Raw genomic sequence first — 26646 nt, 5'->3', positions numbered from 1 at the left:
AGCTGTGCCTACCACTGCTGCTGGAAGCTGAGGACAATAGCTGCCAAGCACACTGCTGGTGTCTGAAGCCTAGAGGAAGAATCTGAGAGACTAGAACCAGGTCTCTTGCCTTCGAAAGCCTGGAGCAGTAGGCTCTCCCCCCCTCCCCCGAACCAGTGGGGTAGAGCAAAAAGGTCCCAGGTAACTGATTGCTAATATTCTGATGACTAAATTAAACACTTCTTCCACCTCCTGCTCCTGCTCTATAGAAAAAGGCAAGAACAAATCAACAAACTATTACAGTCTTCTATGGACACTTGGCTGCTGAGAAGACTGAATTCAAGTATACACAAATCACATTTTACAACCTTCAAGATACTTTAATCCATCAGTAGTTTAATGTACACTTGTTAGAGAGCTGCATGTTAAAAACTGTACAGGTTACACTTGATATTATTACTAAAGTTGTCAAAACATACAAAAACATTTGAGTAAGAGGTATACATAGCAGCAGCAGTGAACTAAAACTCACTCTGATTAGCATATTTCCCTATCCAATTTACACCAGGGAAAAAAGCAGCAATACATATTCACTTTTTATCCAACACACATAGACACAAACAGAAAATTGGACTGTTCTCAGGAGCATGGTTAAAGGTAAGAATACACACACACACACACACACACACACGGATCAGAAATAAAAGAAGCTTTTCTGCTCAAGACAGGTAGCTATTCAGACAGTGGTGGTGGGAGGGGTGAATTATGCTTAGAAGACGAATTCTGTTTTAGAAAACTACACACAACTAAATTCCATGCAAGGTTTGGAGCTAGTGAATGGAAGAAACACAACAGAAGTCACAAATGGCCCATCAGTGAAATATAGTGCTTAGACAGATTTAAAAACATTAAAATCAAAACAGATTAAACAATAACAGGCTTCTATTCAAGGGTTCACAACATTCTATTTGGGGTACATTTACAATGAGGTATTTATTATACATGGTTTCTACTGTAACGGATATCTTGAGATAGAATTCTGCTTTAATAATTTGTAAAATAAAGGCATGTGCATTAAAAAATGTTCACACACAGAAACATGAAACAGCTGCCTTTATAGCTGTGGATTTAAGAAGCCAGCCTCCTACATAGTCCAGCATCACAGGCTGGTCTCTCATGAGGAATTGAGGCATGGAAATAAAACCCAAAGTCTTACCCACAGCTCTGATACAAAAAAAGCCTTCTCTCAGCCTGGTTCAGAAATGTCAGCTGTCCTTCAAAAATGGACTCCTCGGGGCGGAAAGGGAACTGGCAACTGGGAGACAGAGGAAGATGACTTTGTCAGGTTGCTGATAAAAAAAAAAAGGCCATGTACAATCTTGTCTGTTGCAGGCAGCAATCCCTGGAGACTACGCCTAGACAGGGAGGCAATCATGGCTGCCAACTTGGCAGTCTCTGGGGCTTGAGGCAGACAGGCAGGGAACGACAGCTGTGTGCATCCTGGGGACCCAACTGTCCTTCCCCCCCCCCCCATGGGGCTGACCTTCCACACCAATCCTCTCCACATTCTCATCACCTGCTCCATCCATCCCGATGCAGAGATTTCTCTTCATTACATAAAATCAAATTTTAAAAGTTCCATTTCAGAACCATCCTGGAGGGTCCCTCCTGCCTAAACTCCAAGACATGGGTTCAAAAGGAATCAGCCAGCTTCAGGAGCAGTTTGCTTCTGGTTAGCTTTGAAAGACAACACAAACTTGTAAAAAATATATACATATGTCTAAAAATAACCAACAAATAAATAAAATCCTCTCTGCCTCAAATTTTGTTGTAAACGTGTGAATCGCTGGAGGAGGTTTTTGGTAGAGCTGTCCCTGAGCCGGCCACCAGGTAAACACCTGGGTCTCAACCTGCCTTTCTAAGTTGCCAGATTTCTAAGTGAGGGACTGGGTGGCCCAGCCATGGCTAGCTGCCATTCAGAAGAGCCCCGGGGGACTTTGTAGGTCCAACAGAGCCCCTGGGCCAGCTGAGAAGGAACGCAGAAGCAGCTTCATAGTCAGAGCAGCTGGCTCCTCATGTCCCTTTGAGCTTCTGTTAGTTTCTGGATCAGATAGCGTTTGTCACGACCTTCCTTAAAAAAAGAAAAGAAAAGAAAAAAAAGTTGAACAGTGCATTTCATATATCTGGGAACAAATACCATCAGTTCTCCCTAATAAATTAACACCACAGACACATGGGAAACATTCTATCCTCTAAGTTAGTGCAAAGACCTCTGATCTGGTCTGGGTCTCTTTCACTTGTAGCCCCTTCTACAACCTCTTAGTGCACACAGCCACTCAAAGGTACCTGAGAGGCCCAGTGGCTCATGCCTGTAATCCCAGCTACTTGGGAAGCAGAAATAAAAGGATCCTGGCCAGGGGCAGGGGGAGGGAATGTAAGACCCTCTCGGAAAAAATAACTAAATCTTAAAAGGATGAGGGTATGGCTCAAGTGGTAGAGCACCCACCAAGCAAGCATAGGCCTTGAGTTCAAAAATCCCAGTAGGAAAGTAGGGAGGGAGGGAGGGAGAATAGAGAGGGGGAGATTGGACAGAGGAAGAATGGGGGGGGGGCAGGGAGGTCTAGCTTCCCACCCCACACAAGGTAAAACACGAGTTTCTTACCAGGTCCTCCGGGGTTATGCTGACGCCATAGTATCATCTGGCCTTGCCTCACAATTTCATGGCTCTGCAGCCTCAGCCCTCCCCCACCCCCCAAAAAAACCTGGCTCACTGCCTGCTGCAGCCTCTGCCTCTCTCCCCCCTCCTAACTAGGAGCCATATACCTGACTGCAGCCTCACCCCTCCAATGGGCCTTCTGTTTTTGCCAGTCCTGGGGTGTGGACTCAGGGCCTGAGCACTGTCCCTGGCTTCTTTTTGCTCAAGGCTATCACTCTGCCACTTGAGCCACAGTGCCACTTCTGGTATATATGTGGTGCTGAGGAATCGAACCCAGGGCTTCATGTATACGAGGTAAGCACTCTTGCCACTAGGCCATATTCCCATCCCCTCAATGGGCCTTCTGCAGCCCACTGATCACCTTCTTGGCAAATGTTACAGCTATGAAAACTGATCTTGTTTCTTTTACTTTTTCCCTGTTCATCATGGGGCTTGAACTCAGGGCCTGGGCATTGTCTCTTAGCTTTTTTTTCATTTAAGGCTAGCACTCTACCACTTTGAGCTGCAGCACCATTTCCAGTTTTCTGGGGGTTCACTGGAGACACAGGCTTCCCTGCCTGGGCTGGCATGGAACCTAGATTCTCAAAGCTCAGCCTCCCGAGTAGCTAGGATTATAGGCCTGAGCCACCAGCGTCCACCCAGCACTGATCTTGTTTCTTTACCCCCTTAGTCCTTGGCCTATCTCGGTAAAGTATGTGTGTAAGCAGCGAATGGATGCAGCAGAAGGAGGCAGGGCCTGGAGGTGTGAAGATGAGGCAGCGGGGGCTGGGAATATGGCCTAGTGGCAAGAGTGCTTGCCTCCTATACATGAGGCCCTGGGTTCGATTCCCCAGCACCACATATACAGAAAACGGCCAGAAGTGGCGCTGTGGCTCAAGTGGCAGAGTGCTAGCCTTGAGCAAAAAGAAGCCAGGGACAGTGCTCAGGCCCTGAGTCCAAGCCCCAGGACTGGCGCAAAAAAAAACAACAAAAAAAAAACGATGAGGCAGGGCCTGGAAGGTGGGGTGAAGGGGAGGGACCATGGGGGGGGGGGGTGGAAAGGAGTGGGCGTGGCTTGGGGTGGTGGATGGGGGCGTGGCCTGGAGGTGTGAAGAAGGGGAGTGGCCTGGGTGAAGTGTCATGGAAGTAAAAGGAAAGTGGGCATGGCCTGGAGGGTTTTTGAGGGGGCGTGGCCTGGAGGGGTGGGATGAATGCGGTCATGTGGGGTGGAAAGGAGTGGGCGGAGCCCGGAAGGGCTGGAGATGAGCGAGCCAGGCCTGCTGTGGTCTGGAGTGGAGAAGTGGTGGTAGAGACGGGTAACTGCAGCCCACCCACCCCACCTGGCTCCCCACTGGCGCACAGCGCGGCTTTGCAGCGTCTGGCTTAATCCCCACTTTGACCAGCCAGTTTCCCCCCCCCCCCCCCCTTCCTTACCAGAGACAGCTGCTCCCGGAGCTGGTCCACCACCCGCTTGTGCGCACCAGCCAAGGCGATGAAGTAGAACATAATGAGACTGAAAGACAAGATGGGCGGATGCCTCACTAGGAAAGTAGCCCAACACATTTTGTCTGGAACAAGGTTTCTTTTGCTAGAGAAAAATATGGGCTGGGAATATGGCCTAGTGGTAGAGTGCTTGCCTCCTATACATGAGGCCCTAGGTTCAATTCCCTAGCACCACATATATATAGAAAATGGCCAGAAATGACACTGTGGCTCAAGTGGCAGAGTGCTAGCCTTGAGCAAAAAGAAGCTGGAGACAGTGCCCAGGCCCTGAGTTCAAGCCCCAGAACTGGCAAAAAAAATAAAATAAACCCAGGGGACGTCTACCATCCCTGCAGCTTGGGAGGCACAGGTGGGAGAATCTTGGTCCTGAGGCCAGACTAGGCAAAAGAGTTAGCAAGACCCTATTTCAAAAAACAGGCTAGGAGTGGTGGTGCCTGGCTGTAATCGGGTTACTCAAAAGGCTGAAGTGGGAGGGGCATAGAGCAGGGAGCCAGCAGGACAAAACACAGGCAACTAGGAGAGAAATAAACTTAAGCAAATACCAGCTGGGGTGTGGCTCACGTGAGCAAGCAGAAGGCCCTGCATTGGTACCAAAAAAAAAAAAAAAAAAAAGCCAACAAGAAAATGTCTCCCAAGCAGAAGGCACAAGAAACAGCCTGTGTGGTTTTATTTGGCTATGGCAGCTGAGTCTGATTTGTGTGGTTTTATGTTTTTAAATTTGTTGTGTGGGTAATGGGGCTTAGAACTCAGGGCCTAACACTCTTGCTTATGTCTTGGCTCACAGCTGGCACTCACACCAGTTGAGCTACATCCTCGGGTCTGGCTCATGGATGATTTGCCTTCCCTGGCTGGCTTCCAAACTCCATCATCAGATGGAGTAGCTAGGATTTACAGACCTGAGCCACCAACACCTGGCAGGACAATACAATTTTGATTTTAAAAAAATCAACACTTGATTCCTGTCTTTTGTGCACCTCAAATGGGGGTGGTTGAAGGCATCTTTGGGGTGAGCAGAGGGCATGCCCTGGGAAAGGACAGATGCCATCAGTAAGTTGGGGGGGGAGGGCAGTGTCCCCAGAGAGGACTGATAAAGCCACAGTCAGGCAGCCAAGAGGGCCTGACACTGAAGTCAGGAATGACAGTCACCACGAGGTGGCGCCAGCCAAACACAGCGGGTGGACAGAATAGGACCAGCAGCAAGCAAGGTGGCCAGGCCAGAGCCAGGGTTCAGGGGCATCATGCTCCCCGCTTGCCACAAACCCCTCCTTTCTTCAAAGAGCAAGCAATGGAAAGGAGCCACCAGCCATCAGCGGCAAGACTAACAACAGGCAGCATTTGTTGGGATTTATATGTCAGGCCTGGGGCTGGGTGCCTCTACTCTCTGACACAGGAACTGTTTTTATGTCTATTCCACAGAAGGGAAAAACTGAGGCTTGGTAGCTTGTCAAGCAGCGCAAGTGTGGCCGTTTCAATCTGGAAAGTCCAAGGCCTCTGATGAAGGCCTGGTGGGAGGAGGTGGAGCTAATTTAGGTGGTTGAGTCTGCTGCCAGGAGGGTAGGTCATTGGGGGCGTGGCCTGGAAGGGGAGAGCAGGCCCCTGGGCACTTCCTGTTTCTCGCTCTGCTTCCCTGCTTCCACAGTCTCCCAGCACTGTGTTGCCACCCACCCAAAGCCACAAGGCCAAACAACCACAGCCGAAAACCTCTGAAACAGAACACCAAAACAAACGGCTCCCCCTCCCAGTGGATTCTCTCAGGTATTCTTGCCACACTGGGGGAAGGCTGAATAACACAATGTTTCCCAGCCAGAGGCATCATTGCACATGTGCACCCCACACCCAGGAAGCCCCGCCAGGTTCTCACGGACCAGATGATGATGAAGAAGGGCACTGCGAAGGCTTCCGACGTGACGGCCCGGACCAGGGACTGCAGCGAGCTGGGGAAGGTGCTCACCATCTTGGGGATGACATCCCAAGTGGTGTTGAAGCTGGTGAACGGCCCACAGGCTTTCGAGGAAGGGATGCTGTAAAAACAGACTCGGGGGCTCAGACGGAGGCATGCCACACAGGCCTAGTCTCCCATCTCTGCCCCCTGAGCAGCTGGGATTACAGGCATGTGCTGACACACCCAACACTAAGTGTCTTCTAAGTGCAAGACTCTCATTTAAAAAAACTAGAAGGAGGGGCTGGAATATGGCCTAGTGGCAAGAGTGCTTCGTTATATAGGAAGCCCTGGGTTCGATTCCTCAGCACCACATGAACAGAAAAAGCTGGAAGTGGCACTGTGGCTCAAGTGGTAGAGTGGTAGCCTTGAGCAAAAAGAAGCCAGGGACAGTGCTCAGGCCCTGAGTTCAAGGCCCAGGACTGGCAAAATAGTAATAAAAATAACTAGAAGGAACCGAGCAATTTCCTATGTCTTTCTGCTTTCTCCCACACTTCCAACTCCTCTACTGTTTTGATCATCTGAAACAAAGAAAAAAAGCCAACAGGAGACTAAAGAAGAAGTCCTCAGAAAAGAGCATGGTATAGAAAAGACCCATTGCCAAGCCAACGGAGCCGTCAGTCCTACTTACCGTGACATGCTGATGGTCAGAGGTATGACAGCCAAACACAGGCCAATCAGCAACACCAACAGGAAGAAAAAATTCGAGTTAGACGCTCGGAACTGCCTGGGGGATGGTCTGCAGGTGTAGAGAAGGCTCAACTAAAGAAAAGAGAAAAACAATGAGAGCCAAGAGGACAGCTGCGGTGAGGCCACTCCGGCCTTTTGGTGGGATGGTGATTGGGGTGATATCTTCTCTCTACAACGTGGTCCTCAAATGCAGGTCCAAGTGAGCATGGCTTACTCTGGGTTCAGGAAAGTGTGTTGATGAAACAGAGGAGAAGGGGCCACAGATGGGGTGCAGCCGTGGATTATAGGCAACCTACACAAAGCTCAATGTAGAAAGGTTCCCTTAAAGCACAACCATACAATGGAGTACCACATAGCACTCAAAAGGGAGAGTGTTACATCCTCAGAGGGCACTGTGGAATATGACATATCCATGTGGCATTTGTGTGTGTGCACGTGCGTGTGTGCATGTGTGTGTGTGTGCGTGTGTGCGTGCCGATATTGGGGCTTGAATTCCAGGCCCAGTTACTGTCTCTTAGCTTTTTCCACTCCAGGCTGGTGCTCTATCATATAAGCCATGCCAGCAGCCTGGTTTTTTGCTGGTCCTGAGGCTCCAACTCTGGATGTGGGGGTTAAGAGGAGGATAAGAGTCTCAGGGACTTTCCTGCTCGGGCTGGCTTTGACCCACAATGCTCAGATCTCCACCTCCCGAGTAGCTGGGATGAGAGGCGCGAGCCCCCGGTGCCCGGCGTGTGTGGTTCTTTGTGAGGCAGAGTCCATGGGCCTACCTTCTTCACGTAGAAGATGATGATGAGCTTCAAGGTGGCGACGGCGGGGAGCAGGGGGGAGAAGAAGGCTCCGATCCAGCAGATGGTCTGTCCATACACGATGCCCAGCACGTTGTCCGGGATGGCAAACTCCTGCTGTCCCCAGCATTGAATCAGCTTCGAGGAGGAGCAGTAGGTCACCAGGAGCCTGTGAGACGAACCGGACATTGCTCACCTTGGCTACAGGTGTCCACCAAGGCCCACGAAAGCCAGGCTGTTGCCATGGAAACAACTCTTAAATACACAGAAATACACTTAGCTCTTAAATACTCTGAATTTACTGAACTTTGGAATCGGGAAAATGAAGCTGAGTCTCAGCTTCACAAAGAGGCAATCGGTATAAATTCTCGGGTTTCTCGGAGGCCCGTTCCCCTCACTGGAGTGAAACTGCCATCCACGCAGAAAATAGCTTGCAAAGGTTCTGCTGCAGGCCATACCTCTTCCCAGCCCCACACAGGCTTCCCCCAGGAACCTCAGGACCAGGCACCGGGGAGCCCCAGATCTAGCTGTGCATTCAGCCCCCAGGAGGGGTAGCACGGCTAAAGTCTAAGCCAAAAACACAGTAAACTATTACACAGTCCTGAACATGACCTCAGAAGATCCCTCAACCCCTTTGTGCTTTCGTTTATCTTTCAGATAGGGTTCCATGCTTTTGATTAGAGCCTTAAGATGATGATCTTCCTGCTTCCACTTTCCACCTACCTGGGATTATAGATGTGTATTACTATGCTTACTCAGCTTTGTTGCTGGTGGTGGTCCTGGGGCTTGAACTCAGGGCCTAGGTGCTGTCCCTGAGCTTTTGCACTCACAGACTTTCCTGCCCAGGCTGGCTTTGAACCGCGATCCTCAGCTCTCAGCCTCCTGAGTAGCTAGGATGACAGGCCTGGCTCTACTTCACCTTTTGGTAGTTAACTGGAGGTGGTCTTTCCTGTCTGGGCTGGCTTTGACCCTCAGCCCTCAGATCTCAGTCTCTGGAGTAGCGAGGATGATAGGTGGGAGCCACCAATTTAACCTCACAGGCTGTGAGCTCCACAGCTGCCCAGGTCTCCGCTAGTGAGAGGCAGTGCTGGGCAGGCCAGGAAGCCTGGCGCCCCCTGCAGTACAGCGGTCCACACTGCAGGAAGCCTTGGGGAGGCAGCTCCAGTTCTACCCTCAGCCCTGTGCCTAATTGACACAGCACTGCTCATGTGTGGTGATGTCAATGGCCTGGGGCCACCTGAAAGTCACTGGTAGTGTCTCTGTTTTCCTGGGGACTGTGGAGCCATTTGTCATTTGTGCAGTCATGGGGAGGGGTAAGAGGACGCCACCCCTCACTTACTTTCTGGGGAAATCCACAAACAGCGTCATAGCCATAATGATGATGAAGTCGAAGACCATGAGCTTGTACATCTCCTGCCCCACTTGGGTCTCCCAGCACTGAGACCGAAGGGAACAAAAGACACAATAAGAGGGACTCGAGATTCTGGATCTTTCCAACCCCTACCCCCTGTCCTTCCTCAAACCTGCTGCCCGGTCCATTTTCAAGCCCCTGATCATGCCCAGCATAGTACCAGATATACCCAGTGGCTACAGATAGAAAGAGATGTGTTGGGAGCCATGCCCGCCAGGGTGATGGGGCACCAGGCAGCCGCTGGCCCCCTGGCTCACCGGGTAGAGCTTCTGGTTGTAGCCACAGAGTTTGCAAGCATCATCACCGCCGCAGGATGTGATCTTGGAGCCCAGTGTGAAGACCAACACACAGATGGTGGCCAGCCGCATGAAGACGCACCTGCAGGGGGCCAGGCGGGGGACAAGGCAAAGGCTACCCTCATTCCAGCACCAAGAAGACACATGGGGGCAGTGTCTGTGCTAGAAACGACGGGAAGTTCTACAGGTGGATGCTGGCACGGCGAAGGTACTTTACTTGGAGCTTGAACTCAGGGCCCCGGTGCTTATTGTTTTCATTCAAGGCTGGTGCTTCACCAATTAAGCCACACCTCCACTTCCCACTTTTTTTGGGGGGGGGATGGGGATGGGAAGGTGGTTAATTGGATATAAGAGTCTCACACTTCTCTGCCCACCCTGGCTTCAAATGGTGATCCTCCAATCTCAGCCTCCTGAGTCGCTTACAGGCATGAGCCACTAGTGCCTGGCTGCTATTATTTTTTTCTTAAAAAAAAAAAAAAAGATGTAAGTCAGATGCTGATGGTTCACACCTATCATCTTAGGCTCTTCAGGAGGCTGAGATCTAAGGACCATGGTTCGAAGCCAGCCCAGGCAGGAAAGTCTGTGATTCCTCTGTCCAATTAATCACCCCCCAAAACCTAAAGTGGAGCTGTAACTCAATTGGTAGGGTGCTTGGCGGGCTTGGCACACCCACAGTTAGGCATTACCTGAGGATGGTGAGCCGGATCTCAAAGCCCGGGGAGTAATCCTCGTAGCGGATGATCTTAGAAAAGACGATGGGGGTGATGAAATTGGCCAATGTGATCACAATAGATGGCAGATACGATATCAAGAGGTTCTCCCCAAAAACCATCTTGTCGATTTCCTAGGGAGAAAACAGCACTGTGCAGGTCAGGAGCACAAGAGGGGACATGGAGACCCCAAGGAGCAGAACTCAGGCTCAACCCCGTGTGGTTTCATGGGCCAACCAAACGCCCTTCATCCGACACAGCCTGAACCACAGGCCGTCTCCTTGCTGGAAGAAAAACAAACTCTTGGATTTATAAAGTATATTTTCAAAAAAACATTTTTTAAAGCCACATATCCTACGCAAATGAATGAGCTAAAAGATCCTCGAGAATATGATAACTTGTTATAACTGTTTTCATTTCTTTTTTCTTTTTTCTTTTTTTGCCAGTGCTGGGGCTTGAACTCAGGGCCTGGGCACTGTCCCTGGCTTGTTTTTGCTCAAGGCTAGTACTCAACCTTTTGAGCCACAGCGCCACTTCTGGCTTTTTCTGTTTATGTGACACTGAGGAATCAAACCCAGGGCTTCATGTATGCGAGGCAAGCACTCTACCATTAAGCCATATTCCCAGCCCTGTCTTCATTCTTTCATAGCTATCAATCCCAGCTTTCCAGGGTAAACACCAAATTTCCCTCTGTCTCTCTGTCTATCTGTCTCTCTCTAGTTGGTTGTCTGCCAGGCGCTTGGCCCAACATCCCAGCAGCGTGTGAGCCAGGGGAGGGAGCACTTACCTTCTTCATGTGTTCTTGGGAGAAGGTCGTTGCCATGTAGATGGCATAAAAGCACATGGATAACACAGCCAGAACGATGCCATTCAACATCAGCCTCAAAGAGTAAATGCGTATCGTCTCCTCCGAGGTCCTCTCTGCTATTTTCTGCCGGATTCTTTCTTCTTCCAGGTCTGCCTAAGGACCAAAGAAAACTTACTGGCAAGCACTGGGGTATTTGGGATGAAACCTATGGTACATTCTCCACCCATGTTTTTCTTTGGTCAGTGGTAAGGCATGAACTTAGGGCCTGGGCTCTGTCCCTGAGCTCTTTTGCTCAAGGCTAGAACTCTATCACTTTGAGCCACAGCACCACTTCCAGTTTTTGAGTGGCTAATTGGAGGTCAGAGTCTCACAGGGACTTTTCTGCACAGGCTGGCCTTCAAACTGTGATCCCCAGACCTCAGCCTCATAAATAACTAGGATGACAGGCATGAGCCACCAGAGCCCAGCTCTCCATCCATCTTTAAGGCTTGCCTTAAAGAATCACATTCCCATTGATACTTTCCTACACTAAGCCCATGTCGTTTTAAGGGCCGATGTCAAGGTACACCTCCTACTTAAGCATGAATTATTCCCAGCACTGGTGGCTCACGAGGTTGAGATCTGAGGATCACAGTTCAAAGCCAACCCAGGAAAGAGAAGCAAGAAAGTCTGTGAGACTTACCTCCACAGAATTACCAAAAAAAAAACAAAAACCAAAAAACAAAAAACCGCCTAAAGTGGAGCTGTGGTTCAAGTGGTAGAGTACCACCCTTGAGCAAAAAAAGCTAACCAAGAGTGCAAAGGCTGGGCTGGGGATATGGCCTAGTGGCAAGAGTGCTTGCCTCGTATACATGAGGCCCTGGGTTCAATTCCCCAGCACCACATATATAGAAAATGGCCAGAAGTGGCGCTGTGGCTCAAGTGGCAGAGTGCTAGCCTTGAGCAAAAAGAAGCCAGGGACAGTGCTCAGGCCCTGAGTCCAAAGCCCAGGACTGGCCAAAAAACAAAAAAAGAGTGCAAAGGCTCTGAGTTCAAGCTCCAGGGCTCATGCACACCACACACACATACACACACACACTTAATCTCTTAACAGCACACAGGTAGATGCTATTTTTTTCAGTATTAAAGACTGATTTCAGGCAAGAATTCTACCATGGAGCTCTATCCCCCACACTTAAATGTTTTGTTTCTTCAAGACAGGGTCTCATTATTTAGGCAGCCTTGCAGATATGATCCTCCTGCCTGAGCCTTCCAAGTAGCTAAGATTAGAAGCATGCCCCACTATGTCTGATTAGATGTTATTCTATTTTTTAAAATCCAACCTGGCCGTCTATGCTTTTAATAAGAGCATTTGGTCTGTTTATATTTAGTGTATGAAGTACTACATGTGGCTTGAGTCCTTCATTAAGCTTTTGATTTGCTGGTCCTTCCTTTGTTTTGTTGCCAAATCTTTGTTTCTCCTCTCTGAATGAATCTGGGAATTCTCTGGGACTTGTTCATCTTCTCCCCACTCTGTCCTACAATCCCAGCAGTCCTTCTGGAGCTCACTTCTCCAGCACAAGCAATGCTTCCCACAGACTCTCAGTCAGTGGGAAAATGTCATCCAGACAGCAGGGGGTGGAGGAAAGACCTCCTCTCCCAGCTCACTTCCCCATCTCACTTCCCAGCTCCGGGTTACCAGTGTCCCTGTTTCCATTCACCCCAATAAGCCATCTGTGGAGAAAAGCTCTGGAAGATGACAAAGGAGACACTGGCTGAGGCCCAAGGCACGCGCCAGCCAGCAGGGCTCCCACAAGGAAGGGGCTGTCCACACTCACCCGGAGCTCATACCGCAGGCTGCTGTGCCGCAGGTTGGCCGTGCTGTAGCTGGTGATGCAGAAGTCCCAGCCCGCGAAGATCTTGTTGCAATAACTCTGGAAGTGCTCCTCGCTCCGAATCAGGTTGATTTTGAACCCCTCCACTGACCTGATCCCCCCAAAACACAAGTACAGAAGCTCAAGACAAGGCCGGCGAATGAGGTGCATTGACCATCGAAGAAGCTAGCCTTGCACAGCCTCAAGCTTGTCATTCTAGAAACTCAGGAGGCTGAGATCGAAGGATCCTGATTTGGAGCCAGCCCTGGCAGACAAATCTGAGAAACTCATCCCAATTAACAGGCAAAAAGCTGGAGGTGGAAGGATGGCTCAAGAGGTAGAGTACCAGCCTTGAGTGAAAAAGCTAAGCAAGAATGTAAGGCCCTGAGTTCAGCCTCCTGAGAGCTGGGATTATGGGCACGTCCTAAACTCAACTCTTGAATAACAGCCTGAAGATGCCTTTGGTGGTTATTTCTCCTGTCCATAAACATGCAAATCCTTTCACCTGCCCCAGGGCCTTGCCACCTGGCAGCTTCCCTTCTCCAGAGATGGTTCTTTCCCATGACCCTTCTCCTAGCTGGGTCCTTCCATGGGATGTGGAGTGACCCTCAAAAGCCCTCATGTTGGGCTGGGGATATAGCCTAGTGGCAAGAGTGCCTGCCTCGGATACACGAGGCCCTAGGTTCGATTCCCCAGCACCACATATACAGAAAACGGCCAGAAGCGGCGCTGTGGCTCAAGTGGCAGAGTGCTGGCCTTGAGCGGGAAGAAGCCAGGGACAGTGCTCAGGCCCTGAGTCCAAGGCCCAGGACTGGCCAAAAAAAAAAAAAAAAAAAAAGCCCTCATGTTGAAGGCTGGGTTCCTAATCTCACAGTATTACTGAAAAGGGCGGGAACATCTAGGGGTGGGGCCTAGTGGAAGGAAGTTAGGTCATTGGGGGCGTGGCCTCAAAGGGGGTGGGAGGACCCAGCCTTTCCCCTTCCTTTCTCCTTCCCTCTGTCTCCTCAGCTGCAGCTTACTCACACATCTGTCCCTACAACCCCTAGGCCCCCCTAGGCCTGGACTCTGCTCATCCTTTGGCCCAGGGTAATGGCGATGAGGGACTCTGGGTAACTCAAGGAGAACATGACGACAACATAAAGCTACCTTTTTACAATCCAAAGGAGGCTCAGGGCCAGGTAGGCGATGGTGCTGATCAGATACGCGAGAGGCAGGTCATAAGTGAAGTTCTGGAATTTCACCCCATCGATGGTGTAGTGTCCATAGAAGAGGCTGGTCCCCTCCAAGAAACCCTGGAACAGAGCCGAGTGTGTGAGCTCAGACAGGTCAGCTCTGTGTAGGCGACCAGGAGAGGAGGCGGACCTGCTCTGCCTTAGGGATCAGGGGCAACTCAGTAAGTGTTTGGGGGTGATGGAGGGGAAGGGGTTGATCCATCTTGAGCAATAAAATACCCAATGAGGGACATGATAAATGATACAGGGCTCGAACATCCACACACAGTGAGACCAAAGGAGGATACTCGTAGGGGAGAAACACAAAGGTGCAATGCCCAGGGGCCTCTGATCATATAAAATCATATTTATTAAAACAAACTCCAGGGCTGGAGTCCAAGCCCCAGGATTGGCCAAAAAAAAAAAATGAATGATACAATTTGTAGGTGAGGACAGGGAGGGAAATTTAGGGAGAGAGCGAGGGAAGAGGTGACACTGCCCGAAATGTACTCTTTATCTGACTTATGGAGCTGTAACTCCTCCGTAAATCACTGCTTTTCTTTATTCTTTTTGGGGCTTGAACTCAGGGCCTGAGCACTGTCCATGGCTTCTTTTTGCTCAAGGCTAGCACTCTACCACTTGAGCCATAGCACCACTTCTGGCTTTTTCTATATATGTGGTGCTGAGGAATCGAACCCAGGGCTTCAGTTATATAAGGCAAGAACTCTACCATTAGGCTACATTCCAAGCCCCTGTATATCACCTTTATAATAACAATTTTGTAAAAAGCTCAAAAAAGAAAAGAAAATACCCAGATGAATCATTCCTCCAAACTAGAACTAAGAAGACACTCTTATGAGCCAGGGCATCTCAAAGAATCAAATCCTTAGGAATAAATATCCAAGTGCAAATCTTACACTCTGTAAACTATAACTCACTGTTGAAAAAAATACTAATCACCAAAATAACTGGGAAAGCATCCCATGTTCATGGATGGGAGCCCCCTGGAGGGGACTCTACACAATCCTCATCAGATCCCAGCTGGCTTCTGAGCAGAAACCGACAAGCTCATTCAAAAGCTCTTGGGGAATGCAAGGAACCAGGTAGAACTGAATCTACCTTGAAGAAAAGAATGAAGCTGGAGAGGCTGGGAATGTGGCTTAGCGGTAGAGTGCTTGCCTAGCATGCATGAAGCCCTGGATTCAATTCCTCAGCACCACTTAAAGGCAGAAGTGGCACTGTGGCTTAAGTGGTAGAATGCTACCCTTGAACAAAAAGAAGCTCAGAGACAGTGCCCAAGCCCTGAGTTCAAGTCCCATGGCTGATAAAAAGAAAAGACTTTCAAAGTAACTATAAGAGGGGGCTGGGAATATGACCTAGTGGTAAAGTGCTCATCTCGTATACACGAAGCCCTAGGTTCAATTCCTCAGCACCACATACATATATAGAAAAAGCCAGAAGTGGCGCTGTGGCTCAAGTGGCAGAGTGCTAGCCTTGAGCAAAAAGAAGCCAGGGACAGTGCTCAGGCCCTGAGTTCAGGCCCAGGACTGGCAAAAAAAAAAACCCAAAACCAAACAAAGTAACTATAAGAAGGATAAACTATATTCCAATTTGAGGCAGAGGGTGCTAATAAACTTCTAAGATTAGTAAGACTTGAGTTGATTAATGAGATGAATAAACTTCTCAGGGTCTTCAAGGAAAGTGTATATGTCTGTGTACTTGCACACACACGGTCATGTACACACACCTCAGGTGCCTCCTAACATTCCTGGGTGGAAGAGGCACAGTACCTCTGCCTACCACAGTACTGGCCCCCACCCCCCACATCATAACCTTTTTCAATGTCAGAAATAGTTAAATTCCCCACTTTTTTTGTTTGTTTGTTTGTTTTTACCAGTCTTTGGACTCAGGGCCTGAGCACTGTCCCTGGCTTCTTTTTGCTCAAGGCTAGCACACTGCCAACTTGAGCCACAGCGCCACTTCTGGCCATTTTCTATATATGTGGTGTTGAGGAATCAAACCCAGGGCTTCATGTATACAAGGCAAGCACTCTTGTCACTAGGCCATATTCCCAGCCCCTTCCCCACGGTTTTGTTGTTTCTTTTCCCCTTGGGAACTTCTTTTTGTGTAAGGGAAGTCAGACCAATGGGAAGCTAGAAAAGGCCCCTGGCTGGCACTCAAGGCAGCAGGAGGGGAGGTTGGCTGGGTGCCAGCCCCGCCAGGAGGTCGGTGCCAACCCTGTGGGCTTCCACAGCGTCCTGTGTGGATGCTGGTGTGAGGTTCCACCACAGACATCAGGCCTCAAAGTTGGGAAGCAGCGACGACGCAACTGAGCAAGGCGGGCCACTCACGGTGCCAGAGAGCAGGTCTATGGCGTAGCTGTAGAAGTAAATGAGTCCGGAACTGCTCACGGGATAGATGGTACACTGCATGTCTGTAAGAACAGGACGAGGAGCTGCAGGAGGCTGCGCAGTTTGGGGATATGTCTTTAGCTGTGTCCCCCGTTGCACGCTTCTGCATGCAAGTAGCTGAACCCCAATGGATCCAACACAGCTGCCATTCCCTTCATTTCTCTTCTGTTCAACTGCTAGTCCTTGCCTTTCCTTCCCTCTCCTCTCTGAACCTCTGCACGTCGTGCCCTTTGTACGCACAGCCTGGTCCTGTGCACCTGCAGCACAGGTTTTCTCTCTGTGTGCCTTGGGTTCATGTTCCTGTGTCTCAAGATTTGGAATTGTCATTCCATTTCAACACATCTCATAAAACTTCATATGCTTATTCATGCATCATTAATATACATGATACTGGGACTTGAAATCAGAGCTGTCCCTTAGCTTTTTTGCTCAAGGCTAGAGCTCTGCCACTTGAGCCACAGCTCCACTTCCAGCTTTTCTGGTGCTGAACTGGAGATAAGAGTTTCATGTTTTGTGGACCATTTTTTTGTGTGGCAGTTTTAAGTTATTAGTTTTTTAAAATCAGTACTTTTTGATGGAAACAACATGACCAAAAATCTGTCACAGAATTTTGAGACCCATTAAAACAGTTTAATGAGAAAAAAAAAAAAAAAGAGGGCTGGGGATATGGCCTAGTGGCAAGAGAGCTTGCCTCATATACATGAAGCCCTGGGTTCGATTCCCCAGCACCACATATATAGAAAACAGCCAGAAGTGGCGCTGTGGCTCAAGTGGCAGAGTGCTAGCCTTGAGCAAAAAGAAGCCAGGGACAGTGCCCAGGCCCTGAGTCCAAGGCCCAGGACTGGCAAAAAAAAAAAAAGAGTTTTATGCAAAAAAAAAAAAAAAAAGAGTTTTATAAGACTTTCTGCCCTGGGTTGGTTACAAGCCATTGATCCTCAGATCTCAGGCTCCTGAGTCACAGTAATCCTGAGTGGATTATAGTCACCAGTGCCCAGATTTTTTTTTTTTTTTTTGGCTAGTCCTGGGCCTTGGACTCAGGGCCTGGGCACTGTCCCTGGCTTCTTTATGCTCAAGGCTAACACTCTGCCACTTGAGCCACAGCGCCACTTCTGGCCGTTTTCTATATATGTGGTGCTGGGGAATCGAACCCAGGGCTTCATGTTTACGAGGCAAGCATTCTTGCCACTAGGCCATATTCCCAGCCCACCAGTGCCCAGCTTGTTCAATCCATTTTAAACAGTTTTCATGCTTCCTAAAGCTTGAATGAGTAATTCACCTCTGCTGTGTATCAGTCAGCTTTGCTGTTTAACAAAGAACCTCAACAACTGAAAACACTCATGAGCCCTTGGTTTGAGTGTATGCTCAAGTGATGTAGGCTGAGCCAGGCGAGACTCCGGGATTCTGGTTGGGCCAAGCTCTGTTCCTGATGACCTCACTATGGGACCTGGGGCAGCCTTTCTCATGGAAGATCACATGATACAGCTGAGCCAATCACAGGAAGACTTTTCAAGGTAAGTCTTCACTTAGACAAATCAAGTCACACAGCAATGGGACAGGAAGGATCTCCTCCCCACAGCACCAGTCCAAAAGAAAAAGAAGAAAGGAATCTAGACAGAAGCTGCTCCCCCTCCACGTGTGGGCTCCAGAGCAAAGACCATGTGGCAGGAAAAAAAAATTTGCAATCATGGGTCACTAAGAGCTGTGGAGATATATATATATATATAATTTTTTTCCTGCAGCATAACCTAGCCCATGCTGTCTAATTCCAAGTCTGACAGAACATGCATGAAGGTAAAGGCAGGGCTTACACTCACCCATGTCTTTGAACGGAATGAGCACAAAGGTGCTGTTGGTGATTTTGTACTTGGTGAGCAAGACCGGGAGCAAAACCAGTGTAAAAATGATGAGAAATATCACCAAATTCAGCAACACCAGGAACCGCAAGAAGGAGAAATAAGAGCGAATCCCAGTGCCGAACTTCCCTAGAGAGAAGAAATTCAGGATGTCAGTGATCGACACAATCCAGTAATAGATTCTCCACCAGCCAGGCAGGGCTGACATTGGGGATACAGGGTTAGAGGTACGCAGGAGGAACCCCAACTTTCTCTCCCTATGGCTTCAAAGCACCACTTCCCAGGGCTTTTTTCCTGTGAGGAAGGCATAAGGTGAGGAAGAGCAAGAGGAATTCCTCGTCCATCCATCACTGGTGGACTGCCTTTACACCATTCAATCACATATCTGAACTCTGCCCTGCTCCGAGGCTCTACTATGCACTATGCGAGACTTCTCTTTTGGTGGTACTGGGGATTTGAACTCAGGGCCTCTGAGACCCTAGACTGAAATGAAGACTATGTTTTCCAAGGACATGACCCCCCATCCCTCCTTACCTCTTACCCTCTTCTTCCTCTATCTGGCAGCCCAAATACACAAAGATGAGCACAGCAAGAAAGCTGTGCCAGCCCCCAGACCAGATTCCCTCCCATCCCCTCTCCCTTCCTTCCTTCCTTTCTTCCCCTCTCTCTTTTCGTTTTCTTTTTTTAGTTCTGGGAATGGAGCCCAGGACCTCATGCATGCGAGGCATGCACTCCACCACTGAGCTACACTCTCGAGTCCCCAGATTTCTGTTTCTTTAAGTCTGTTACCCTCCAGCACTTTGTTCTGGCCACACAAGCTGCACAGCAGTGTGCCTCATGTTTCACCAGTATGGGAAAAGCAGATGTTCTCCATATTTTCACAGCCATGGGAACCTTTCCTGCCTCTCAACCTCTCACATTGCACCAATGCTTTTAGGTGTGCCGAGTCCAGGCAGTTTGCCATTACAAGTTTGCCAGGCATCGGGGGCTCACGCCTGTCATCCTAGCTACTCAGGTGGCTGAGATCTGAGGACTGAAGTTTGAAGCCAGCCAGGCAAGAAAGTCCATGAGAATCTTATCTCCAATTAACCAGCAAGAAACCACAAGTGCAGCTGTGGCTCAAAAGCCATAGAGTGAAAAAGCTAAGGGACAGTGTCTAGGCCCTGAGTTCAAGCCCTAGTACACACACACACACACCTAAAGGAGCCTAGTACTACTGAAATCTTTGAAGGAGTGATATGGTTCTAAGACCTTTACAGCAATCAAATACAGGGCAGACTGCTATGCATGATTCACTTAGTTGTTTTTTTTCACTCAGGCTCTGCTACGGCTCTGTGTGGCTTGTTGCCCACCCTCATCATGGAAAGGCTCAGAAGTGCAGAGGAGATGGGGCTCACGGGGCTCCGGGTACCCTCTATGCTGCGGATGTCCTTCCGCCACAGCTCCAAGTGGGCGGTCATCTCGTGCGCCTTCTCCAAGAACCGCTTCCAGGACTTGCTGCTGTACCGCTTCCACTGGTCCCACTCTGATAAGTACTGCATCTGTGTCTCCTGAATGTCCCTGGTGACCATGGCAATGGAGAGATAAATGGCAGTCCACATAGACCATATAATAGTATTCAGCCATGAAAAGGAATCTGATCTCTGCTACAACTTGGAAACATCATGCTAAGTGAGAGAAAGCAGATGTAATATATGGAAGAAGGGAGGAAGGATGAAGGAATGAGAAGATAGATGGATGGAGGGATGGATGGATGGACAGAATAATGGACAGAAATGGGTGGGTAAATGGATGAGAGGATGGACAGATGGATGGGTGGGTGGGTGGTGGATGGATGGGTGGGTAGACTGGAGGATGGATGATAGATGGATGGATAATGGGTAGATGGATGGACGAGAGAATGAATGGGTGATGGGTAGATAGGTGGATGGGGGGATGGATGGGTGGAAGGATGGGTGGGTGGACAGAAGGATGGATGGATGGATGAGAGGACTGGGAGATGGGAAAAAGGATGAATAGATGAATAATGGGATGAATAGATGGGAATAGATGAATAGATGAATAGATGGGAAGATGGCTGGATGGGAGGATGAACAGAGATACACATTTTTGGTTTTATGACCCATCTTATTTAGAGAATAAAAGAACATCCTTTGCATGGCACTCAAAGTCCCAGGCCTCTCCGCCTCTCTCCTAGGCCCAATCCCATGTCATCTCATGATTTCTTTATCCTAACTTGGGGTCTTGGCATTTGCCCCTTTCCAGTCAGTAAAGACTCTTCCCCTTCCTCCTGCTGTTAAATACCCTTCCCTCCACTTCCACCTTCCTCTCTCCTCCCTCCTCCCCCCTTCCCTGATAAGTTATTGGGCACAGATCTTCCCATCCACAGCATATAGACTAGCAGCATGCTCTGCTTACACCACAGAATACGGCACAAGTGAAGCCATGCTGGTTCTAAGCTCCATCCCAGGAGGCCAGGGCTCAGCTCCTCTCCTGGAACCAGGCTAATACTAGGTGAAAAAGTCAGAGCCATCTGGGCCTGCAGCCAGCTGACCCCAGCCAGCATCACAGAGGTACCTGCCCGGCCACAGCTTGCCATAGCTGCCTCCCAACTTGATGAAACTATTTAGGTTCCTACACCACAGGTGATTCACTATACACCCAGCTTCAGAGAGGATGAGCTTACTCCTTCCCATTGGCTGGATTCAAACAGGGTTCAGGCCAAGGAGTTCAGGGGGTAGAACGCAAAGCCACAATACGGAAGGAGCCTGGGTCCCTGAATGCTAACATATTTCCAATGACCTGAACTTAGGGCTCTATGTAAGCAAGAAACACACTTATAAATCCAGGCACTAGTAGCTCACACCTGTCATCCTAGCTACTCAGGAGGCTGAGATCTGAGGATTTCAGTTCAATGTTTGCTCGAGTAGAAAAGTCCATAAGACTTATCTCCAATGAACCACCAGAAAACAGGAAGGGGTGCTGTGGCTCAAGTGGTAGAGTGCTAGCCTTGAGCAAAAGCAGCTCAGGGACAGTGCCCAGGCCCTGAGTTCAAGCCCCAGGAGTGGCAAAAAAGAAAAAAAAAAAAACACTTATTAAACTGTTAGGCAGCCTCTAGGTGGCTACTGAACAGACCTCAGCCGCCGCTTCTCAGCGATGTTGAGAGCGTATTTCCGGATGGACTGCCTGTTGAGGTTTTCTGTGATTTCTCCCTCTAGCTGGGAACTGTAAGAGTCTGACGGCTTCAGCAATATGCCACTCTGCTTATCCCGGGCAAGGGCAGTGGTTCTCCGGCGTGTGGCCGACCGGTAGCTAGGTAATTCCTGAAGGAAGTTCACAGGTGGAGAGAAGCAACTGGAATCCAGAGAGAGGTTCTCTAAGGAAGAGAAGGAAGGCATCGTCACACCTGAGAGCCAAGAACAACACAGGCACAGAAGCCTTGAGTGTTTTTTGTTTTTTTTTTGGCCAGTCCTGGGGCTTGGACTCAGGGCCTGAGCCCTGTCCCTGGCTTCTTTTTTTTGCTCAAGGCTAGCACTCTGCCACTTGAGCCACAGTGCCACTTCTGGCCGTTTTCTGTATATGTGGTGCTGGGGAATTGAACCCAGGGCCTCATGTATACGAGGCAAGCACTCTTGGCACTAGGCCATATCCCCAGCTCCGAGCCTTGGGCTTTTAAGAGACCATAACCAGCTGGGCGCCAGTGGCTCACATCTGTAATCCTAGCTACCCAGGAGGCTGAGATCTGAGGATAAGCAGTTTGAAGCCAGCTTGGGCAGAAAAGTCCCATGAGACTCCCATCTCCAATGAACCACTCAAAAACCAGAAGTGGCACTGTGGCTCAAGTGGTAGAGCCCTAGCCTTGGGCACAAGGAGGCTCAGGGACAGTGCCCAGATCCTGAGTTCAAGCCCCCACAACCCAGAGAGGAGAGAGGACTGAGGGGAGAGGGAACAGAGGGGAGGGAGGGGTAGGCTCACTGCCTGGAGATGTGTTCCCAAGCAGGCTTTAAGTTATCATCTGAGTGTTGTGTCTGGCTGCAGCCACTAAGAAAATGTGTGGTCTGTCCACCAAATGGGGCTAGTAATATTCCCATCCCACAGTGTGGGGTACAATGATGTAGGTGGGGCCCGGACAGGGGCTGCTGAGGATGTGGTCCTGGCATGTCATGTTCTGACCCAGCTTTAAAGGGTTGCTGGGGACAGGCCCTGCACAGGGCACAGGGTGAAAGGCATGGCCAGTCCCACAGAGTCCCTGGCCTTCCCAGAAGGCTCCAGGAGGACCAGGCAGGACCTGGAAGCAGGCAACAGCTTTCCCACTGTGACAGACACACGGAGCCCAGCGGCCACACTCCAGCTGGGAGCTCCCCCACTCTTTCTCTTCTGCCTTGACATGCTCTGAGGATATGACACACAGGCTAAGTCACAGAGACTCTCCCCTGATTCACTGGACCCCCGGGGAAGGGGGGGCTAGGTCCAGTGCTGCCAGGAGGCCCCGCCCACCCCAAAGCAGCCACAAAGAACTATTATGAACCAGGAACAAAGGCTTTTAAACAAAAAGCATCAGACTATTAAATATTCAACAGCTGTGGGTCAGGGACCCAGTCAGGGGCCCAAGCCTGGCTGACTTGAAAGGGTGGCCTGTCACCCACTGAACCGGGCACTCCAGAAAGCGGACCGCAGCAGGCCTCCTGTGGGCACGAGGGATCCCACCCTGGAGCCTCATCCCCATGAGGAGAAAGGGGCTTCACACGATGACATTCACCCGGGCTGAGTCACTGGGAGCTCACTCTGTGCCATGCCACTGAAGACTGGCTACGCATCATCATCTCATGTGACACCCCCAACTCCGGGCACAATCATCCCTCTTGTAGGCCGGGCATGGTGGCTCATGCTTGTGATCTCAGGAAGTCCAGGAAAGTAAATAGCAGTCTTAGGCTGTCCAGGAATAAATGTAAGATCCTATCTGAAAAGTAACTAAACTAAAAGGGCTGGGGAGGCCGGGGGTGGGGGGGCTCAAGGAGTAGAGCACCTGCCTAGCAAGCATAAGGCCCTGAGTTCAAACCTCAGTACCAGAAACAAAACAAATCCAAGCACACTTTCCATGTGGCATCTTCACTTTCCTGAAGAGGGTCCTTCACCCTCCCCTCTCTGCAGGAAACCAAGTGCTCTTTTAGCTCCAGGTTAATGTTTAGATAAGATCTTGGACTTTTTGCTCAGGGCTTCCTTAGACTGTGATTGTCCTATCTCTACCTCTTGTGTAGCTGAGATTACAGGTGAGTACACCATCCCTATCTTCTTATTTGAGATAAGGATAGTGTCTTGCTAACTTGGGGGCCTGAGCTGGATCTCCAATTGCCTGGGTCTCCTCTCTTCTCTGCCTTCTGAGCAGCGAGAAGAATAGAAGCATCTCACAGTTACTGGTGGGAGGTTCACAGAGTGATCCAGCTGGTGTCACGGTTGGCTTGGCCTCTGAAGTGGTGCAGTCCTTTTCTCACCATATGTGTAGGAATAGAAGGGGGCGGTTAGGACTCAGGCACTGGGTGGGGTGCCACCATTCAGGACATCCAGGATTCAGCAATGAGACTGTTACTGAAGTGGGAGGATAATGCTACAGGGGCCTGTGGGGCCAGGAGTAGGCAGAAATGTCCTCCCTGTCATTGGGTCTTCTTCAGGCAAGGATAAAGCTTATGATGGTGCCTGGCTCCTAGAGGACTTCTACTTGAAGAATGAGTGAATGAATGCATGGATGGATGAGAGAACAGAAGAGTGAATGGATGGATAGATACTAGGTAGATGAATGGGTGAATGCATGGATGAAAGAGATGAATGCATGAGTGAATGGAGGAACAAATGAATGAATGGATGAAGATGAATGAATGAATGATGAACCCATGAATGGGCAAGCGAGACATCTCAGACTCATCTGGATGGCCACCTTCATCCTGACTTCCTTGGTGGCTCTCCGCAGAGGACATCAAGTCTACTGGAGGACAGATGTGGGCAGAGTATGACCTCGGTGGCACACGGGCTACCCCCATCTTCCGAGACGAGCGCAAGCACACTGGTGCTGAGTGCTTTGGTTCCCCCGATCCTCGGTGAAAGGACTGCAAACTGTGGGGCCCACGGCCCTGCCAGCTCCATGGGAATTCCATGTGTCTCCCCTCCTCCTCAGGGGAGTGTCCTGAGATACCCCCTTCTTCCTGGACACTGTAAACCCAGGACAGTACTGAGCTCTAAGCTCTCAGCTAAGGACTCATCATGAAGCCGGCTGTGGTAGTACACTCCCAGACCCCAGGAGGCTGAGCCACAGGACTGCAGGTTAGGAGGCCAGCTCTGGACATGAGATGAAGGAAATGCTCTCTCTGCCCTTACAACACGACAAGCAGGAGTCACAAGGACCATCATACTGCTGAGACATGGCTGCAGTGACACAGTTTTTGTTTACTCCAACTGTAGGAAATGGCACTGCCTGTGGCCTGTTAGTGGCTGTTCTACCGGGTTATGTGGAAAGCTTCCATACCAGGAGCCTAGGAGCCCGATCTGAGGGAGGAGGGCCTCCTCTGCCAGACAGAGCTCAGCTGGGAGGACATGAGTGAGTCACAACAGGTACCTGGGTGTGGCCAGAGCCTGGCTGGGCCTCACATTCTCCAGAGCCCTGGGTGACTAGCTTAATCATGGGGGGGGGGGGGGGCCCAGCTGGACTTCATACCTAGGCTTGCCAGGGAGGGCTGGGGGGGAGGGAGGGGCAGGGGCATCGTGGAGCACCTACTGCAACTCCCAGGGGGTGGCAAAGGCTCAGTATCCACAGCCACCTCTCTGGGGCAGAGCACCAGCTCCACCTGCCCCCTGTATAACCTGACAAGTTTCTTGACCATTCTGTGCCCTCCTGTCAAAGGAGGACAACCGTTTTCCTACCTCCTACAGCTGTATGCAGAGGATTAGGTGACCTCTCCTATGAAAAGAGCCACAGATGACCCACAAATGAATGGCATAGCTTTGTCCCAATAAAACTTCATTTAAAAAGACAGGTGGCAGTCTGGAAGTTGGCCTAGAGACTGTAAGTTTGCAGATGTCTGATTTAGAGTGTGGCTTCTGTTAATGGTACTAGATGCTGGTGGGCTGTGTGTGGCTCTGCTACCTTACCAGTTAACTGAATACACACGGTGATTTGGAAGTTGCAGTCAGGCCTGTTCTTGCCAGGGATCTCTTGCTGCTGGAGGCAGCCACCAGGGCCTTCCCAGAGCTTTTAGCTGCCCTGGGACCCATCAGGAAGATGCTGGGTGTCTCATCACTGGGGAGCTTCTTAATGGGTTTACAGTGCAGGTCTTTCTTCACTTTGCAGATGTAGAAGGCAGAAGAAGTCTGCCCTAGGGTGATGCAGGGGCTAGAAGAGCCTTTCCATGGGAAAGGCCTTCGGAGGCATGTCTGGTCCTGTTCACTACTACTACAGAGCTGGCTGTGAACACAAGCCTGGACAGGACGAACAACACAGTCATCCACACACAAGCACCCGGACCCCTGAATTCCAGCACATGACTCCTTCTGTTTCTGAAAAGCATTCATCTGTTCTATGTCACCATCATGAAAGACCAGAGACAAATGTAAATGCGTATACACACACACACACACACACACACACACACACACACATGTTGCCTCATGCTTGCTAGGTAGGTGCTCTAACACTTGCGCCACATTCCCAGTCCTAAATAGAGAGGCTGGTTTCTTTAGCTCTTGGTCCTGGAGATCCAATTGCATAGCTCAGGCTGTGCTCTCAGCTATGTCTCAGGATGGCAGTGTAAGGGTGCAAGGGTGAGTCACAATCAGGTCCCACAATCCTTATGGAAGACACCACCTCCAATAACTGAAGTACCTCCCATTAGGCCCTGCCTCTTAAAGGGGCCAATACCACCACACATGGCTTGCTACACTGAGACCCCTTGGAGGACAATTCACACAAAAACATGGCAAATGACTCAGTGAGTAACTTCTCAAAGCCTGTTTTCACGAGGATAAAATGGGCCAATAGTCACCACCTCATGAGACACAGCTATGAGGAATTCAAGTCACCACACACAGGGAGTCCAAAAGCTAACTGCAGACCTGGGCCTGCCTCACTGCGTTCCTCCCAGAGGGGGCTTCCTTAAACCCACCAGGCTTGGCCAGCCTCCAGCCCTCTGCCTCTGCAGCCTTTTCTCCCCAGGTTCCTTCCACCAGACTCTCAGATGCTCCTCAGAGGCCTTAGCTAGCCCCCCCCCCCCATCCCAGCCCATCCCAGTGGGATCCCCTCCCTCTCATTTCCTTCTCAGCAGGAAGTGGGCTCTAGTTCTATCTCCTTCCCTCTCTACCCCTGCAATCCAGAAGCCAGGACTCCACACCCCCTCCATCCCCAGCTCCCCAGAGCCTGGAATTAAGTTTCAGCTCAGACTGATTCACCTCCCTTCCTTCTTCTTCCTCCCCCCCTCCTCCCCCAGGGCTGAGAGTGGGGACAGCCCAGCAGAAGGT

At 50.1% G+C, this 26646-nt stretch overlaps 1 protein-coding gene across 2 annotated transcripts in view; it reads right to left on the bottom strand.

Annotated features, from left to right (window-relative positions):
• Nucleotides 1-300: 300 nt before the first annotated feature.
• The window catches only part of Tmc7 (transmembrane channel like 7), a 30184-nt gene continuing 3838 nt past the window's right edge, over nt 301-26646 (bottom strand). Inside the window, exons 1-16 of one of the 2 annotated variants that reach the window (XM_048332776.1) lie at nt 25477-25490; nt 21280-21520; nt 19556-19704; nt 18106-18273; nt 16232-16314; nt 13816-13961; nt 12634-12781; nt 10796-10969; nt 9985-10142; nt 9260-9380; nt 8931-9028; nt 7574-7760; nt 6748-6878; nt 6043-6198; nt 4109-4187; nt 301-2110 (exon numbers count right to left, since the gene is read on the bottom strand). In XM_048332776.1, the coding sequence (XP_048188733.1) occupies nt 2036-2110; nt 4109-4187; nt 6043-6198; nt 6748-6878; nt 7574-7760; nt 8931-9028; nt 9260-9380; nt 9985-10142; nt 10796-10969; nt 12634-12781; nt 13816-13961; nt 16232-16314; nt 18106-18273; nt 19556-19685 (1854 nt within the window). In that variant the 5' untranslated portion in view covers nt 19686-19704; nt 21280-21520; nt 25477-25490 and the 3' untranslated portion in view covers nt 301-2035. Of the gene's footprint in view, nt 2111-4108; nt 4188-6042; nt 6199-6747; nt 6879-7573; nt 7761-8930; nt 9029-9259; nt 9381-9984; nt 10143-10795; nt 10970-12633; nt 12782-13815; nt 13962-16231; nt 16315-18105; nt 18274-19555; nt 19705-21279; nt 21521-25476; nt 25491-26646 lie in introns of those variants that run through there. The other variant, XM_048332775.1, reaches the window with a different exon arrangement.

Source organism: Perognathus longimembris, chromosome 23 (assembly GCF_023159225.1).
Source record: "Perognathus longimembris pacificus isolate PPM17 chromosome 23, ASM2315922v1, whole genome shotgun sequence".
NCBI lineage: Eukaryota > Metazoa > Chordata > Mammalia > Rodentia > Heteromyidae > Perognathus > Perognathus longimembris.
Note: the sequence above shows the minus strand (reverse complement) of the source record. Positions and strands in the feature narration are given on the sequence as shown.